The following is a 19,210-nucleotide window of genomic DNA, read 5'->3' on the forward strand; positions in this document are numbered from 1 at the left end:
TCAAAAACACGACTCTGAATTGAGGACGCTACGTTGGAAGGGTGGAGCGCCGCAAATAGCCCTAAGTAAATTACAAAATGCGTCTACCAAGGGGGACTGGCGATACCGAACGTCAGGGCCTTTTACTGGGCCTCCCAGCTGCTGTGCATCAATGAATGGGCTTTCACTGATGGATCAGAACCAGCATACTGGCACTGGTACTGGCGCAGGGGAGTAGCGATAGGATCTGAGGATATCCTTCCCTTCTATACAGCAAAATGAAATCGAGAGGCCTGCCACCCCACAAACTCACAGTGGTTGAGGTGTGGCGAGTAACTTCTAAGTACCTAAGGTGGGAAGGGAAACTAACTTGGATGACCCCACTCTGGTATAGGGACCAACTGGCAGAAGTGGGCAAACTCATGGACTTTGAAAAGTGGAAGCTGCTTGGCCTGGACGACGTCTGGAGAGGGAAGGCATAAATCACTTACACATCACTACAACAGGAATATGAAATGGAACCGGGAGGGTGGCTCAGATATATCCAACTGGGACATGCCTTAAGACATTATATACGTAAAGGAGAAGTGCCTGAAGACGCATCCTCGTTAGAAAATAGACTACTTACTGACCCTTGACTGAGAAGGCAATCCTCACTAATATACAAACAAATCAGTAACAATTCCCCTGATCCCCTTATGACACTAAAAGCCGCCTGGGAGGGTGACATAGGCCATGTGGTTGATGAAGATTGGATGGAGGCCCTCCAGGGGCCTAGGGAACTAGCGATTTGTGCCAAATTCCGTTTGATACAGCTAAAAGTCCTGCATAGAGTATATTACCCCAGGCCACTACTGCACAGATTTGGCCAAGCAGAGAGTGGGCTTTGCCAGAGAGGCTGCGGACAAGAGGGTACCTTCCTGCATTAATTGTGGACGTGCCCAATGGTGCAGAGTTATTGGACTCAAATAAGATATATTAAGGCCAGGGGTGTGGGTGTAGCAGTCCCGCTTGACCCCAAGTGGTTCTGATTAATAATTTCAGGAGACAAGGATTGGGCCAGGTATATGAGGCTGTGTTTAACCCTGGCAGTTGTGGTCGCCAAACGCAGCATCGCGAAACACTGGGGTGCTGCCAACCCTCCCAGGGTATCTGACTGGGAAACCGACCTACACTGGTGTCAACAGTCAAGAGGGTACCCCAGGAAATGAGAGAAGGCCCCTGAAGGGCATTCCGAGGTTTGTAGAGAACAGGGTGGGAGGGGGGACTTTTGTTAGCTAGGTTCAAAAGTGTTAATTTGCCAATGACCCTTATTCATTCATTAACATGTAACCACAGAACGACTCTGATCTTTGAACTGTACTGTGTATCTACCACATTGTGCACAGACCAAAACAATAAAAATATTTTTTTTTTAAACGACTCTCCAATGTGGTTCTTGAATTTCCTTTTAAAGTTCTGTTTTGAAGCATATGCAATAGACTGGGTGATGCAGAGGGAACTCCATGGTGACAGAATTTGAAATGCAGAAGCATATTTCAGACTCAACCATTAACTTCAAGGATGTTGACCACAAGTATTTACTTTTTAATTCCTGAGGGTTATCAAGTTGATAGTAGTACAGAAACATCATCTGTCATATGCTAGGAAATTAACAAAGGTTTTCTGAGCCCTACTAGCTGCAGTTATACCTTTCTTTTTGTATTCTATGTCCAAACTGTTCATATAGCCAATCTGACTAATCCAGTAACTCAAACCTATCACGTACAGCACCAGGGCAGTGGCTGCATTTAAGAGCAGCTTTACATTTTTTATCTTCACACTCATCGTTATGTGGTAGGACTTAAGCAATGTTATCACTAGAAGTGAAAGTAGGAAATAACTTTCTGATATTTTGTTTCTAGACAGCTGTGTGTCATGCTAATTTGCAAAGATGAATGTCACGTTTAAAGAGTTACAAGGAATAGAGAAGATTTGAGTGAACCTATAATAAAGAGGCCCGTCCAACATAGTGCCTCTTTGTAGACCTCATGGAGAGTGCAAGAAATGGTCTCAGAGCTTTGCCTACATATTGTAAGCCCTACAAATAAAGTTGATCATATACTTTCTTGGGACTTCTGGTACTCCTTTGAAATCTTTTGTTTTGTCGACTCCATTAATAAAAATAATTTTTTGTCTCAGGTCCATTGTACTTCCTATCTCTTCTTAGGTGCTCCAGGGCAAAACACGCTGTGCAAATAGGTGCCTCTAGGAACATCAAGGTCAAACAACAGCAGCACACATAATATTGCCTCAAATAAGCGCATAGCCAATGTTGCATTCTTAATTAATATTTATTTTACACAGAAAAATATTAAACGAAAACATTTTAAAATTATCTATATATGGATTTTATTGCATTAAAAATAAGTAACAAAGACACAGCTATCGATATACAAAAGGCACAATTTTAAGGTGTTCGCATACCTTAAATTGGGAAATCAACTAATCAATATCCAGCTTGCCCAGTTACCATTTAAATTAAAGACTGCCTCTATTAAGTCCTGTTGAGCATGAGGCAGTAGTGCATGATTTTATTTAGTACGAATAAATCACATAAAATATATATTTCTTTACAGCGATCATCTGGTGACTTTACTGTTAATTTTACCTATAAAACTTTATTATAAATTTCACAATAGTTTACTTTACATTTGACAAGTATCAGAAATCTAGTTCAATATTTTAAAACTAAAAAAAATCTGTCAGAAAATAACCTTTACAAGAAGGAATTGTTTTATGCGTTCAACTATGTTGCTTGCGTTAAACGCTTTCACTCTCGATATAAGGGATTCTAAAATTAATTTGAGCATACAAGGGTTATGTCACTGAAGCCATGTTGTCTTCTGCCTACTTTTGAAACAAATCAAAGGGGGTGAACATTGCACGTCTACAAAGACATCAACTGAAAGTACCTACACCACAGACCAGGAAGTGTTTCAGATAGTTTACAAGTTTTCTACGGCAGTAACGAACAACATAAAAGGCACAAGAATACATTCGTTTGGACAGTTTTGGTTTCAGTTCTTTCTTGTTGTAATCAAAGATTATGGAGAAGGACCTTTGATCATTCCTTTTGAAAGTTTTGGACATCCTGATAGCTCCTTGTGATGTTGGTCCTGAGCGCTCTACTCTTCATTTACCGTAGAACTTCTTGTTCAGCAAAAATATAAGCAAGTTAACGTTCACTTTTGCTTTGTCAAAAATCTTCATGACGGCCACGCCTTCGTATTGCATCTGCAACAAATCCTGAAAAGAAACACAGTTGTCCCTTAATACATTGAACAGTGTTGACATTTTGAACTGATGTGCAAAACCTCAAAGAGATCCAAAATATTACATGTGAATTCAGTTACTTTTAAGGTTTGTATTACTATTTTCATGCTTGAAATGGAGAGAAAGTGGACAGGCAGCCATAAACATCTGGACATCAGTTCGAAGATGAGGCTTTCAGAGGACTCCGTTTTTTCGAACAACACATTCTACAGACAAACATTTGCATTAACTAGACACTATTTATATTGCATAAATGTAGGGGCATACTCACAAAAATGTAGCAGAAGTACATTCTGATTTTTGAATCTACGCCCCATTGTAGTTTTACAACTTTCATAATTCATGAATCCAAATGAAAGAACATGACTTTAAAGTTTATCAGTATCATATTTTTTAACACTGTAGGGGAAATATTTTACCCCATATTTGGAAAGATCAGTTCCCCCTCCGACCCTGGATAGGGATTTACACCAGCCCCCGGCAAGTGCAAAAATGCTACCATTCGCAGGGTGGAAAGGAGCAGTTTGAAACGCCCATAAAAGTACTTGTCTCAGAGGTCACAACCTTTCAAAGTTAACCACACGTTGGAAAATCAAGGAACACTTATGATCACACTACGTGAGAGGGATTTACAGGTGCAGAGATCCCCATACTTGTGGTGGAGATATCTAACCCTTAAAAAAAGGTTTATCCCTGCCAGGAATCTCTTTGTAAATTCCATAGAAGCATAAGTAAAGTCAAAACATATTGGGGCATAGTAACCAAGAGATAACACAAACTGAAATGGAGATATGATGATATAAATCCATTTTGATCCATCTATGTTTGAGGGCTGTCTAAGCCAATTTTATAATCTATAATGATTATTTCTATCTTCAATCGTTGATCTGGCTCTGGCTCCTTCGGATCTTTCAGTTTCTTTCCTGTGTCTCCGATATAATAAGCTTGCCTGATCTCTTTTACAAAAAAACTCCCACCTGTAATTCTGCTCTCACTCTGGCTCACTGCTTGCCTGACATTTGCTTGCATCTTTCCTATCACTAATCCAATTCTAAGTTTCCTGCATAATGCATTGCCCTCAGCGGACGAGCAGCTCACACGTACAATGGGACCAGCTCTCCTTAATATGCAAATGTCCTTTTTGTAGCAAATGTGAGTCCTATGAAAATATGGTTAGCACATAATTGCGGTATTCAAAAATCTCAGAATATGCCCTGCATCTTTAACCTGGTGAAGTCATTAACTGCACGTGCGATTTTACCTGGAAATGAAGCTGCACCTTTTCCATTTCGACACCCAAGAATTTTGCTTTAATTTCAAAATCTCCCACTTCTTCACCAGGGGTGATATCGAATAATACATTTTTGAACCTATGAAGAATAAGAATACATTCATTTCACACGTGTATTTTTTAAAATGACAATGATATCCCAAAGTTAAGATGTGGACTTGATCAGACAACAGCCACAGGTCTACATATTATGTAAAGCTCATTATCGGTGAAATTAGCTAAAAGTACTTACAATCATTGCAGTGAAGCACACACATGGTTTAAAAAAGCATGATTACACTTTAGGAGTACTCTGGGTGCTACCTTTCTTTACAGAGTTGGAGAAATCAAAAACACTTGCAACCATGAACAACATGCAAGAATCCACATACACAGACAGGCAACAGTTTACCTGAGGCAGAACACTCCACATCCATGACAGCGTCAATATGCCAGTCTACCAATAAGCTGGGACCAACAGAACTCGCCATGCAGTTACACCGTATCAGATGCACATCTGTCCAACAGTGCAATTGAGGCAAAACAAGTTTTACATTCAAACACAGAACAAAGATGCAACAAGACTAGTACTGAGAAACTAGAAACCCAAAGTATATCTAATCACTGGACAAAGACCATGTTACCATCCTAAGGTATGTGTAGCAATTGATAAAGGCCTTTAATAGATCACTCAGATACAAAATCACACACCTACAGCTCACTGAACACAACACCATCACCCTACCAGAGGTGAACAAACCACCATACCCAGAACATAGAGCCTGGTTTGAGACGGAAAGCCTTGAATCATGTGGTGGGGTACCTCACGTCAGATTGCAATGCTACACTACAAGATTTTACAAGTGATAGAGTGAATGCTATACAAAGGCCAAGCACTTAACATGATAATAGACAGTAATTATGCAAGAGCATTACACGTGCAGCAAATATTGAAACAGGAATTTCTCTACAGCTGATAGATACATTTATATTTATTAGGTGCACACATCATTCTCAAGGGGATCTCTTGGCACCAAAGCAGTCAGATGCAGGTCACAATTCCATAAGATGATTAAAGGTAGACAGCCATGTTTTTAGGAGTTTCTTGAAAGAGATTACGTCTGAGCAAGAATGAAGAGGCAAGGGTAGCTGATTCCAGTGTTTGGGGGCTAAATGGGAAAAGGAGCAGCCACCATATCTGTCTGTAAGGATACATTTGGGGCATAGCAATAGTAGCTCACTGGATCTGAGCCAGCGTACCGGGATATATGCCTGTAGTTTGTTTTTAAGATAACATGGTCCCTTCCCATGCAGTTTTTTGAAGACCAAACACATAAGTTCAAGGAGTGCACGCTTTTTTATGGGAAGCCAATGAAAGGAACCTAATAAAGGTTCAGATGGAGATCACGAAGGAAGATTACAGACGAGGGGCGCTGCCGTGTTCTGTACCACCTGAAGTCTGGAAAAGAGGCCATCATTCATTGCAACCATAAGGGAATTCCCATAGTCAAAGCAGCTCACTGTCAACACCTGGACTAAGGTTTTCCTGGCATGCAGAGGAGTGTGCCTTAAAAAACATGAATGTGACCTGGAGTATTGTAACTGGTGCTCGTATAAAGAGCTCTATTACCTTCGCGTCGATTTTGTGCGATATAAAACTACAAGAAAGGTTGCTGCGTTCAAACTATGACTAGAGGAAGAGAAGGGGGAGCCATGTACCACTTCTACACATCTCAGAGAGGCAACCACTAATTGGAATCTCCCTGTTGGTTACTTCATGAATTATGTCCCCCACACGCTTTATTTATAGGTATCACCTTATTACTTAATGATTGTGGATAAGGCTAAAAGGAATGCTCTTAATTTATACCATGTTGAATAGCAGTGATGCCACCTGACTTAATATCTGCAGGGCTAATTATTACCATGATCCCATCACATGGAAACCACCTAGCATAGATTTCCATGAGGATTTCCTGTGATATGCCATTATTTTAAAGTTTCAGAGCTGTATCATAGCTTTTCCTCTTCAGTGGAAATATTTTTCTCTGTGAAGAAACCCTTTCCCTGACACCACATACATGTTGGGCAATGTTTCGGTAAAATAACCAATCACTGACACAGCTCAACTTGTGTGAGCTTTTTATGTGAACATGTAATTAAAAGACAGTTAAACAGCTTCTTCTTTAACAAACAAAAAGGAACATGCGTTCTAAGAGTAGAGCCACACTTTTGCAGCAATAGCTCTTTACAGGACCAATTCACAGACTAAGTATAATGCATCACTGCGGTACCCCGGGGGAAAGGCAGAACATTGCAAATAGATTACAAGAAACTTTATAAACATTCTCAACATCATTGGGACAAAAACACATGCCTCCATGAAACGATGACTACTAAAAGTTCTGCAATGTCATTCTTGGAGTAGAAATCCTACACATACGAACCTATTAGAAGGCGAAGTTGAATCAGTACCTAAAGCTGAATACGAACAAAAGACAACAAGTATCACACCTAAATTCAGTATTCATCTAAAGAGTGGGAAGCACTGGGAATCCTCCCATGGACTATCCTGGGGTATAAAAAAGTTTTATAAAACGAGAGCCCTCTTCATCATTTGTGTACGCGATCATTTCCAAGCCACTCCTATGCACATTTAGCTAGTAGTGGGTTGCCCAAGCCTTGCCTCTTTGGGAAGGAGCTCAGGGATTTCTCTGACAATAGATGTTGGTCTTTTCAGTGCCTAATTTATGCCACCTTAGATATTCATTGCTAAAGATAGCTTCATCTATTTTGGAGAGAAACATGAGAAAAAAACGAGTTTCCGGGGTTTCTTTTTCACATGATGAGACTCCTCTGTGTGCGCTGTGATGCTGGGAAAGAAGAGTTTTTTCAAAGTGTAATTAGACATTGTTTGTTGGAGTACTTTGAAGCCTTGGCAGCATAGAGTAAGTAAGGGTCTTATTAAGAACAGACAAGAAGATTAAATCCTCTGGCTGGACACCACAAGCTTCAACTTTTCCACTTAAGGCCATCTATGGTCCGTGCAGAAGCATGTGTGTCTCATCTGAGAACTTCAATGCAATGAGGCGGAGAACTGAGGTCACCAATATCCAAGTCAGTCCCTCTCTGAAAGCCCAGTTGTGCACAACGAATAGTTAAGTTGCCTGTGCAGTTGTACAAACTTCATAACTCTGAAAGGCAGATGTTTTGAAACGAAGAGCCAAGTGTACTTTCTGGCAGGACATCAATGCTACATTAACGCCAATGCCATAAAACAACAGTAAACACAAAGTTCAAAAGTTACTAAGCAAAATTAAACAATTTATACTCAGAGAAATTTAACATCACATGATTCCAGTTGTATCCCGAGGTGAAAATTAAGTGATACGAATTGAAGCCTTCGCCCCTTAAACTCTAAAGATTCCTCGTGTAAAATGAGGTGTCCCGTAAGGATGAGTCCTAATCCCAATGTGTTGAAGGGGAGGTAAGCTCTCACTTTAAGTGCCATTTCAAAGACGCATAGCAAAAAAAAAAAAAAAAAACTATTGTGTTTCTTTTAACATGACAATTATAACAATAAAAAAACACCAGAAGTGCAGAGTTGAATTTTCCAAGCTATAACGTTATACACTCTTAAGACAAGTCAGACAAAAAAGAATAGAATAAAAGGTCTTTCTTTATAAACAGCTCTTCGCAGTTGTTTATGCATCTTCCAACTAATGGTGCACTCCTGACTGCATGCCGCCATACTCACTGATTGGTTTGAAGACCTTCGATTTCTAGAACCACGCCTTTCTCGTGTAACCTAGAACCTGTGTATCTCAGGGACTGCGCTTTGATTTTCTTGCTGCCCTTCCCTTCTCCTTTTCCATCTACTTTAATCGACCTCCTTGAGTTCCTGGAAGTAAAAGTTTCCGTTTTTACAATTGTTTAAACTGCATGGACGGTTTACAAAAACATATAAACAAAATTAACAATTTCATATTTAGATTTACTTAATTAGTATACTTTGAATGACATTTTCTAGAGATGTTTCAAAAACAGTTTATGACAGATGACAAAAAAGACACTGATAAAAATCAGTATAAAAAAATGAGACCCACAAAAAAAAGAAGTTAAAAGGGTGTCAATATTTGAAGAAAGGAAAGGTGTATTTTAAGTTAAAGTATATCTGTGTGGGGTGTAGAAGATAACGAACGGGGCAGTTGACAATTCTAGGAAAATGTAAAAAGGCTTCTAATTGCATAATTGTTTCTGATTTGGTAAAGGGGAGAGACGGGGTAAAAGTCAACGATTAGTTTGATGGATGATATATTCTTTCATAGTTCTAAAACGCTCAAGAAATAATCTTGCATGTGGCTCTTCGGCAACTAATATTAACAGTCTTAAGCCAAATCGTATTCATCAATAGAATTCCTTCTTAGTCATCTCAGGCTGTAAGCTTGTATCTTTCCAGAGATGCTCTTTACTGGGAGCTAGAAAAAGATCCAGTTGTACAGACCCCTCCTTGGTTCCTAGCACAGCTTGAGGGCATTAATGGGAAAAGTGTGTTTTTATGTTGGGCTAGGGTGTGATCCCTATTACATACCCTGGGTAGCTTTTAATTCACACTGTGAAGCAGACTAGCTGCTGAAGTTATACCTGACATTTCCAAAACGCAGGGATGCATTTCCCCTAGCGCTGGTGCTAAAAAAGTTGCCTAGCGCCAGTGCAGGCACCCTGCCGCCATGTCGCAAGGGTGCCTGCCTGCAGGGGCAATGGTTTATGTGCAGGAAGGAACACCTTCCTGCACATAAACAATCAATAAGGGCGATTTGTCCTTTCTGTGTGTGCTGCCTTCTGCAGCACACACAGAGAGAGCAAAATATCGTATCGCCATCCTAAGGACAAGTTTTCCTGGCCTTAGTTTTTGGTGCTGCTCCAGACTTGCAAATATGGGGCAGCATCAAAAAATGATGGGTGTTGCGGTGGACCGCCCACAGCAACATCCATAGTCTGCCCCTCTGTCATATGCCCCTTTACCCAGCGGACTGCTGGGGAAAGGGGCATATTGGCATATTTACAAGGTGGCATTAAGCCACGTTAAGTGGCTGAATGCCATCTTGTAAATATGAGGTAGGGAGCAACGCCACCGAAGTATCATAAAAAAGGGACCCTCTGGTGGCATTAGGGGCTTGTAAATATCCTCCAAAGTTTTTAAACTTGCAAAGAAACACTATCTGTGGTCTGCTGCACATGGCATTACAACACACCCTTGCCGCAGAATGGGCCTTGTATATCACAATAGATTTCAAAAGTCACTTGCTACCCACATGCAACTAGACTAATGACACTTGAATATGCCTACAAAATGCAATATAGTCTAGAAACATTTTCTCAAAGATGTGTAAAACAGTCATGTACAGCTTTGACAGAATAGGTTAGAGGTATAATATTGTTAGAAATAGGGTACCTGGTTCACTGGGGTATGAGTTCAGGCCAAGCAGCCGCCACAATCCTAGTCAAGGTAAGAGGTAGGTAACCCTAAATCTACATCTGCTCAGACTGTGAGGCGCAGCAGAGGTGATGTGTCAGTTCTGATGAGTGGTGAAGCTGAGATGCACAGTTTCAACATCATCATCGAGGCTGCCGTTAATAAGGGATGCGAGGAACTTGTGCCAGGAAAACTGTCACACAGTGGCGGTTCCGAAGGCACTGCATTGGTCCCAAGATGTGGTATGCAGCAGTGATGTGAGTTTTATGCACCGGATCTAATTCACGCAACAGCAGCAATGAGTTTGCTCTGCTCTAAAATGTGCCGCTCAGCCGAAGAGATGCGTTGGTTCTGCGCGGGGCTCCGTTGCTTAACAGAGGATGCATTGGTTCCGCCTGACAAAGCACCTTAGGCCCACTTCCAAGGGTCCAAGAGTGGGGTTGGTAGGGAGGGCTCACAGATGGTAGAGTCCAAGTGCAGAAGCGTTGGTTGGAAGTCTTTTATGTCTTTGAGACTTCAGACCAGGAGACCTGCCAACTAGCCATTGGAGTCACTCTGGATTCTCGTGATGCAGGTCCAGTCCTACTCAACCAGGCAAGAGGGCAGCAGGGCAACACACCAAGGCAGGAGTACAGCAAAACAGTAGTCCAGCAGAGTGGCGGTCCTCACAAGAGAACATCAGTCATTCTTCCTGGCAGAGTATTCACAGGTACAGAAATGTACTAAAGTGGTGGTGTCTGAGGTCCAGTACTTTTACTCAGTGGTGCCTTTTAAGTGGGGGAGCCTTCAAAGAGATGACTTTGAAGTGCACAGATATCCAGCCTTCCTGACCTGGCTCAACTCACTACGGGGGGTATGTAGCCTGTTATGTATAGACAGGACACAGACTATTCAGGTTTAGGTAATGCTGTGCCCAGCTCCTCACTCCCATACGGTCAGGATATCCCATCAAGTTACACCTAAGCTCCCATTTTGTATGGCTGTCTAGGCGGAAAACACAAAGCCTAACTGTCAACTAAACTCAGATATGTGACCAGAGACCAGCTGCAGGCACCAAATGGCTAAGGCAAGAAAATTGCCACTTTATAAACGTGGTATTTCCAGAACTGTAATTTAAAATCAGACTTCATCATAAATTAGGATTTTAAATGAGAATTACATTAACACCAATCTTGATCCAGTTATAGCTATCAATTTAGAAATTATGCTTATAAAATGTAATAAAGTTTCCCAGTGCTATCCTATCGGAGATATAGGCCTTGCAGTAGTGAAAAATTAATGTGTTTTTCCCTACAAGGACATGTAAAACTTCAAAGTACATGTCCTGCTTTTTTAAATACATTGCACACCCGCCCTCTGGACTGTCCAGAGCCTAACCTAGGGTTGACATATGTATTAAAAAGTATGCTTTGGGCCTGGCAAGAGGTTTATCTTGTTAGATCTACATGGCAGTTTAAAACTGCACACAAAAGCTCTGCAATAGTATGCCTGAGACACGTTTACAGAGCTACTGAAGTGGGTGGAACAAATTCCCCTTAAACGTACTTACTATCACTGATCACAAATGCTTTCGCATGGCTATTTGACAACTAATCGAGTACTATCAGAGCCGTCTGCAAGCGCCATGAGACTTCCGAGTGATATGCGCGCTGTGTAAATGTCCCTGATTTGATTTGATGGCACATCAGTGCTGTAGGCCTACTAGTAAAACACACAAGATGGACGGAATGTTAAACAATGGCAAAACATTCACCCCCAGTCACAGATCTGGGTTTAATTCATTGTTATTTTGCTTACCAAGCCACCCCAGTTCAGACATGGCCATATGCAAATCAGCCTTGACCTTGTGCCTCATGGGAACAGTCCAGCCCGAACTGCCAAGCCACGTCTTCCCCGGACCGGAATCAAGCATCCTAGGACCGGTTTCTGGCTATCAGCCGTCTTCAGCCAGGATAGTTTGACTCCAGTGGCCTAGTGAGCCCGGTACCCACGTATGGGCATACCCTTCCCACATAGGGTGAACAGCAAAACACACAAGATGATGGACGGAATGTTGCACAATGGCAAAACATTAACCGCCAGTCACAGATCTGGGATGAATCCATCGTTAATTTGCTCACCAAGCCACCCAGTTCAGACATGGCCATATGCAAATCAGCCGCCTTGACCCTGTGCCTCATGGGAACAGTCCATCCCGAACTGCCAAGCCATGTCTTCCCTGGACCGGAATCAAGCATCCTAGGACCGGTTTCTGGCTATCAGCCGTCTTCAGCCAGGATAGCTTGACTTTAGTGGCCTAGTGAGCACGGGACCCACATCTGGGCATACCCTTCCCTGGCTGATGACGGCTGATAGCCAGTACCGGTCCTAGGATGCTTGATTCCGGTCCAGGAAAGACATAGCTTGGCAGTTCGGGCTGGACTGTTCCCATCAGGCACAGGGTCAGACTGATTTGCATATGGCCATGTCTGAACTGGGGTGGCAGAGTGGGCTAAAGAACGGTGATGGATTAAACCAAGATCTGTTGACTGGGTGTGAGTGTTTGATTGGTTCAGATGCTCTGTCCATCACCACCCCCTTTTGTACCGTGTAGGCCTACTAGTAGCATTTAATTTAAAGGCCTGGTGACAGGTAGTGTACATTACTAGGGACTTATAAGTAAATTAAATATGTCAATTGTGGATAAGCCAATGTTACTACGTTTTGGAGAAAGAACACAAGCACTTTGACACTGGTTAGCAGTGGTGAAGTGCACAGAATCCTAAGGCCAGCAAATACAAAGTCAGGAAAAACAGGAGGTCTGAAGGCAAAACAGTCAAGGGAAACCATGCCAAGGATGCTATGTCTAACAAATATATAAGGCATACACTGCCAGAAACAATGGCAACCCTGCTGAGTACCTCTCTGATCAAAGGATTGCTCAGGGACAAGGCTTGATTTATATAAAGTACTAAAGACAGATCAGAGAATAATGTCATGACTGCAAGGAGGAAATTGATATTGACGGACCACCGGGCAAAGAAAAACCCTAACTCTTTCAAGTGCTTCCTAGAATTGGGAATGGCAGTTGCAAGCATAAGTGTTAGTGTACTGGCAATATCCAGTTATGTAAAGGCCAGGTTAGTTTAGTTTGGGGTTGTAGAGTAAGACATGAAACCCTGCTGCTCCTCAGCGAAGAAAGCAGTAGTATAAGGCTAAACCTTTTCACATACATTCAGAAGTGAGACTGGCCAAAGTGATTAGGAATGTTCTGGATCGCAAACTTTTTGCTGAAGATCACAAAATTCGCTTCTTTGACTTATTTGGGATAACATCTATACATATCCCCTCATTGATATCTTACTACAATAATGGTGGTGAGATGCTTTGAATCTGTAACATTCTATAAACAATCCGATGTCTATGGTAATATTATTTTGAATCTGGAAAAACAGCTGCATGCAATTCTTGCATGTTCGCATAGGATAGGGTTTACAGAGTCTGTTAAAAAAGAATCTAAAGATTATCATTTGACAAGTTTCCGCTCCTGTTACAAATGAGAAAAGAATGTATAGGCAACCACAATATCATCAAGTTCATATTGTTTTAAACATTTTCATCTTTAATATAGTAGATTATATTTTATGTTGTGGATCTTCAGTCATCAGGACCATAATATGCTGCTTGCATTTTGACTGCACTCATGTACTTCTACCCCGGCTGCTTGCTGACTAGCATATATTTTAGTTCACTATACACCGTTCTTGGATAGTAAACTAATGTACCCACCTTGGTTTCACAATCTAAATAAATTGTATTAGAAATAACATCACAACTGTTATGTATTTAGGAATGCGGATAGTAATGAGAGTCTAAGTAACGCATAAACCCACCATATGGTCTTAAATTATAGCCAAATAAAATAATTCTACTCACTTTCTGGTCAAATTGTCCAAGCAGGTTTTGATATACGTATTATAATAATTGGTCTGATCTTCATAAAACGCTGTCTTGGAGTTTAGTGCATTTAGTGTTTGTTGAAGTTTCACTAATTCTGCTTTCCGTCGTTGGCGGTATCGTCTCTGATTCCGAATATCCTGTGGAGATCATTGAATAAAAAAGTGAACAACTCAATGAACTCCTCATCTAATGTCTATCATTTGATTCCACTTGTAATACAGGTTTTCTTTCTGGTTCTTTTAGACTTAGGAAGAAGATATTTAGTTAGGGGGCCCACACTTAATGAGATGTCAAACTTTTTTTTTTAGTGGTTGTAACATATTTTTCTATTTCTAAGGATGTATTTTACTTTTTTACATATATTTATCAATGTACATGGTTTTAATGGCATTGTTGACTATATATGGTCTTGAATTACAGAATAAAGTATTACTGCACACTTGTAATACAGCAGACAGTACATCTCCCATGTTTGTGACGGGGTGTTCCATCCACAAAACTCTATATGAAGACCCATAATTTCTATTGGCAATGAACATTTTAATTTTCTATATTTATTCATGTATAGTTTTCTTTAGAATATGAAATCAATAAAATCAAAACTGATAAAAACAATGTATAACACAATAGTAAATAACAAGTACTTACAATACAAATCTCACTCAAAATACACCTTTGTTAGATAATACATCATTACCTTATAAAAGAAACACAATGCTTCTGTATTAGATTTAACAATATATCCCAACTGAGTCACAGTCCAGCAACAGAGAGCTGTATTGTTGCCATAAGAAAAAAAATACCCTGTGAGCATTCATTAAACCTATCCGAGCATCTACACGTAACTGAAATACTTGGAAAAATATAAACAACTTCACTCTTGGTTCCAACTGTAGTCTACATTTCAGACTTGAACAATGAAGACAGAAGAATCTTTGCACAGGGGGTGAACATGAACTCTGTCCTGGACTCTCATGTGTTTAAAAATAGACTTAAACATCCTTTACTTTTGAAAAATTAGGACAAGGCAGTAGGAAATGTAATTCATTTTACACCACTATTCCAGTGACTTCCAAAGAAGTTCCTATGAAGTGTGCCTAATCTGAACTTAAAATACAATTTCTGGAAAAGGCCAGCTTTTTACTGGATACAAGAGACTAACCATGTTGCTAACACCGCTTCAAACTCTATGGTGATCTTGTCCAGATCAGTTACTTGTTTAGAATTTGTATTCACAACCTTTCCTGGATCAGACCAAATCTGAGTTCTACCTAGGCTTCCCATGGTGTTCTTTATATGTGAGAACCAAGGGAATAACCTTCGTAACCCCAGAACATCAATTGCAACTGACAGACTTAAGAGGAATTTACTCAGAGTCCTCCAGCTTTGCAGCGAAGCAGCGAACTCTAGAAACACTTAAATTTATACTAGAGAATGCTGCCAGTTTACATCAGTTTAGATAGCATGCCACATAGGCTACAAGAGAACCTGTGGATGAAATATTATAAAGGGTGCAACCTTGACACACTTCACATATGGATAATATAATTAAGCTTAGGACTCCTCAAAGTGATCATCATAACCAGATAGTGACATCCACAGATCACTAACCTTGGCAATCTCATTGATGATTTCCTGGTATTTAGTTTCTGATGAAACTAGTTTTGCTTGTTCCAGAGTCCGGAGGTTCCTGAGAATCTTGCGTTTCTTCTGCTCAATGGGCAGCTGGCTGTCCTCCAGCGTGGACTCGCTACGCTTCATTTCATCGGGTGTCTTAGAATCTAATGCTGCTCGCTTCTCCATCACCTTGAGGTGGGTAGATTCCTGTGGGGGATGGGCAGAGGAAGCAGAAACAATTAAGTGCCATTTATTGTCTTGCCAAAAAATGTAATGATATCAACAAAGCCTTATGTCATATACTACATACAGAAAGTACCAGAGGTAAATCAAATACCTATTTGCTACAGGGTCCAGCCATGTTTATTGAGAGTCCCACCCATATCCAGACTAAGCATAATAATTCCACCACACGTCAGAATGGGAAAGACTCTGGTTTTAGACACAATAATAGTTAATAACGTTTTTTGTAGGGTTTAATCCTCTTATCAATTTATGCAGAGAGGTATCTGCAGACCCACAAAGTCTATAGTGAGTTTGGTTTCTAAGGTTGAGCTACATTGACTAAAATGATGGCTGGACACATTACTGTTAGAGCAACTGCACCCCGCAGCCCCACATCAATCCATACTAGGGGCATGAGGTCTTTCTGAGTTGATTTCAGAGAGCTGTAGAACATCAACGTGCTACAAAAGAGCCCCGGGAATTTGAAAGAACCCTTAAGGACTTACGTGCCCCATGGTCAATAAATGCACATAGATAAGTATTTAATGATTGACGGATGCTGCTCTGAAAACTTGAGGTCTCACATTTCCGGTCTTCTAATAAAGAACATACACAAGAGGAGGTACTACAAATTCAATCAAAATGTGAAATCATTGAAGGATAATTTCTTTAAAAAATTGTGGTGAGGAAATTCCATACATCCAACTGCGCAATACGTAATAAATAGTACATTGTTATTCCGGACTTAACCCAGGAAATACTTCCTGTTTCTTACAGGAGTTTCATGTCTGGCGCATAAATATGTAATTTGATACTCTACACTTAATAAAATTTCCTCACCATTATTTCAAATAAAATATTCATTAATAATCTCAAATGATATCCAAGTTGTATATTTTCAGCAGTTAGTACATTACAATAAGACATTTCTAGAGGTCACAGTCATACAACAGTATTGTGTGCATAAATAGAAAGTAAACACCACCACCACAAAAGAGCACCACATAAACCTAGATACAAAGTGAAATATTCAGTAAGAGGAATCGGTAATAAATCAATTGCGAAAGAAAACAACAGTCGTTCATATTAGAAAGGTTCCACCCTAATGCAGAATATCTCATCTGTGACTAAACATATTATGTATGTCAAGGCCTGGGAACTAAAGTTAGGTCCACCACCCACCACTGGTTCAGCCTCATTGTGGGTTCACTTAGTAGATTCAAGTATTTACTGTTGCATGAGCCACCTTGTCTATGCCCATCACAGTCTTTGAAGGGTGCAATAAGTCTTTTGCCTAATGTGGCGTAGGTCTCTGAACTGGTATTACACAAACTAACTCTTTAAGTCAGCTGTGCCACTTAAGGGCTGGACCTTTTATCCTTGCCCTCTCCACCTTGTGCTTAGCTAGGAATAGTCAAAGGGCCATCAGTCGCCCGCAAAAATATACACATATAGTAGCAGGATCAGTGGCACATAGGTCAGCTGTGAGGAGGTTGTGTATGTCCTTAATTGTTTGCACTACCTCTATCCAGAAGGTATATGGGGACACTTCCAAGCTAAATGCAGACAATCAGCAAAGTCTGAAGAGCTTCTGGCACAGCAAGCGACAAGTGAGGAGTCAATACTGTGTAATTGTTCAGAGGTGTCATATAATCTATTAAAAAAGTGAAATTGGACCACCTTATGTCTAATTTATGGAGACAGACTGTCTGCTCAGAATAAAACTTCTAGGCCTTAGGTGACATCACCACTGCTAGGTCAGCCACCCAGTGTGTCCTAGCGGAATTGTCAAGGGGCACTATATGCTACCTGGACAATGTAGGATAGAATAGGATAGGATGGCCTGACAGTCCCTACCTGCCATTAACACCTAAACATCTGCATAAAGGCCTCACATCATTGTTAGGGTACTGCCCACCTTTAGTTTGTCAAGTTTCAGCCATTCATTTAGGTTAAAGTGTTTACCTGATGCGAAGATGCTTCTGTCTCCAGGATCTCTATGAGCGTCTCACCAGATTGTGCCCGGATAACATCAACTATGAGTTTTTTGGTCCTGTAGAACAAGAAAAATAAACAATCACAACTGACCTAATAATTAGTTTATATCATAGTAAACCCTTACTAATACAATTATCAGAAGAAAAGGACATAAAAGCATAACTACGCCCACCGTAGTGCATGACGGCTGGGGGCCGTCATCAGCATCGAAGGGGTTAAAAAGAAATGAGTATTATAGAATGATACATAGCACAATAATACTTACTGGTCGATTCTGATCTCATTCAGAAAAGCAAACCGAACGACTTGGTTCCGGAATGCTTTACGGACAACTCGGGTCGGGGGGAGTCCGACCTAACAAGTATGATGCATTTGAATCCATCTGTATCCGATTCGGTCCAACTCCCATTGACTTCAATGGGAGCCTGTGTCCAGTACGCGTACACAGGCTCCCATTGACAAAAGAGGTGCCTGCCACACTGTGCATGGTTGTAAAGGTGGGTGGGGGGGCATGGGTATCCCCACAGACCCGATTCAGAGGGCCCTGGGTGAATGGGGGCCTGCTACGGGTCCACAAAAATTGGTTCAGGATGCCTTTTCCTTCTGGGCAAGCCGAATCGGAAAGGCTGTCTGAATAGTTCATAGTACTTGCTTGTTCGGAAAACATGTCCATAGAGTAGTACGATTCAGCTTCGGAAAATTTCTACCTCTCCGAATGCCAATGGTAACCGATTTGGTCAGCGCTAAGGGTTTCCAGGCATCATACCTGGTCGTTTGGAATTGGGAACGAGTCGGTTGGAAACAAGGGCTCCGGATCGGTTTAGGTAAAACCAAATCTGATCCAGAGCCCTTCCGACCAAGATCGGAATCAACCCCTAACTGGTAAAAGTTATTAAATGTATACATTTTTTCTATTATCAGCCTATCAATGCTATTAAGAAAAAAAGTTCCAGTGGTGTATTTGGAAACAAACGTACACAATCTTTCGCACTCACTTACACTGGTCTGAAGAACTAAAATCCCTCTGAATAGATAAAGTCAGTGAATTAGGTTAGTCAAATAAAATGGCCTGCAATATTAAAATCATAAAGAAATTATGGAACCCTTATATAACCAGGCAATCTCATTGTAACAGTCCAGTGATTACACCATGGCGTTGCTGAGACGATGGTCATTTTCCATTAGAAATCTCAAGCAAATCAGCAAGCACATTTTGTGAGCTCTCTCCGGGAGAGGGAGTGTCTCCAACAATTAGGGTGAGTAATAAAATGGTGGTGGAATGAGGACAAAAATAAATAAATCTCATCACTATCTAGAGAACAAATATTTCATGAATGCTATTGTCAGGGGGTCCCTTGCTCGGCCCAGACTGAGATAACTGATTCTCCGTC

The 19,210-nt window shown here is 40.9% G+C and overlaps 1 protein-coding gene across 2 annotated transcripts in view; it reads right to left on the reverse strand.

Moving 5' to 3' along the window:
* Nucleotides 1–2,293: 2,293 nt before the first annotated feature.
* Nucleotides 2,294–19,210, reverse strand: part of IQGAP2 (IQ motif containing GTPase activating protein 2) — a 1,114,959-nt gene continuing 1,098,042 nt past the window's right edge. For both annotated transcript variants that reach the window (XM_086960756.1, XM_086960757.1), the window contains 6 exons: nt 17,787–17,874; nt 15,591–15,803; nt 13,956–14,116; nt 8,322–8,465; nt 4,556–4,664; nt 2,294–3,267 (listed from right to left, as the gene is read on the reverse strand). In XM_086960756.1, coding sequence (XP_086816882.1) covers nt 3,154–3,267; nt 4,556–4,664; nt 8,322–8,465; nt 13,956–14,116; nt 15,591–15,803; nt 17,787–17,874 — 829 coding nt within the window. In that variant the 3' untranslated portion in view covers nt 2,294–3,153. The remainder of the gene's footprint in view (nt 3,268–4,555; nt 4,665–8,321; nt 8,466–13,955; nt 14,117–15,590; nt 15,804–17,786; nt 17,875–19,210) is intronic.

This window comes from Lissotriton vulgaris, chromosome 3_1, assembly GCF_964263255.1.
Source record: "Lissotriton vulgaris chromosome 3_1, aLisVul1.2, whole genome shotgun sequence".
NCBI classification, from domain to species: Eukaryota; Metazoa; Chordata; class Amphibia; order Caudata; family Salamandridae; genus Lissotriton; species Lissotriton vulgaris.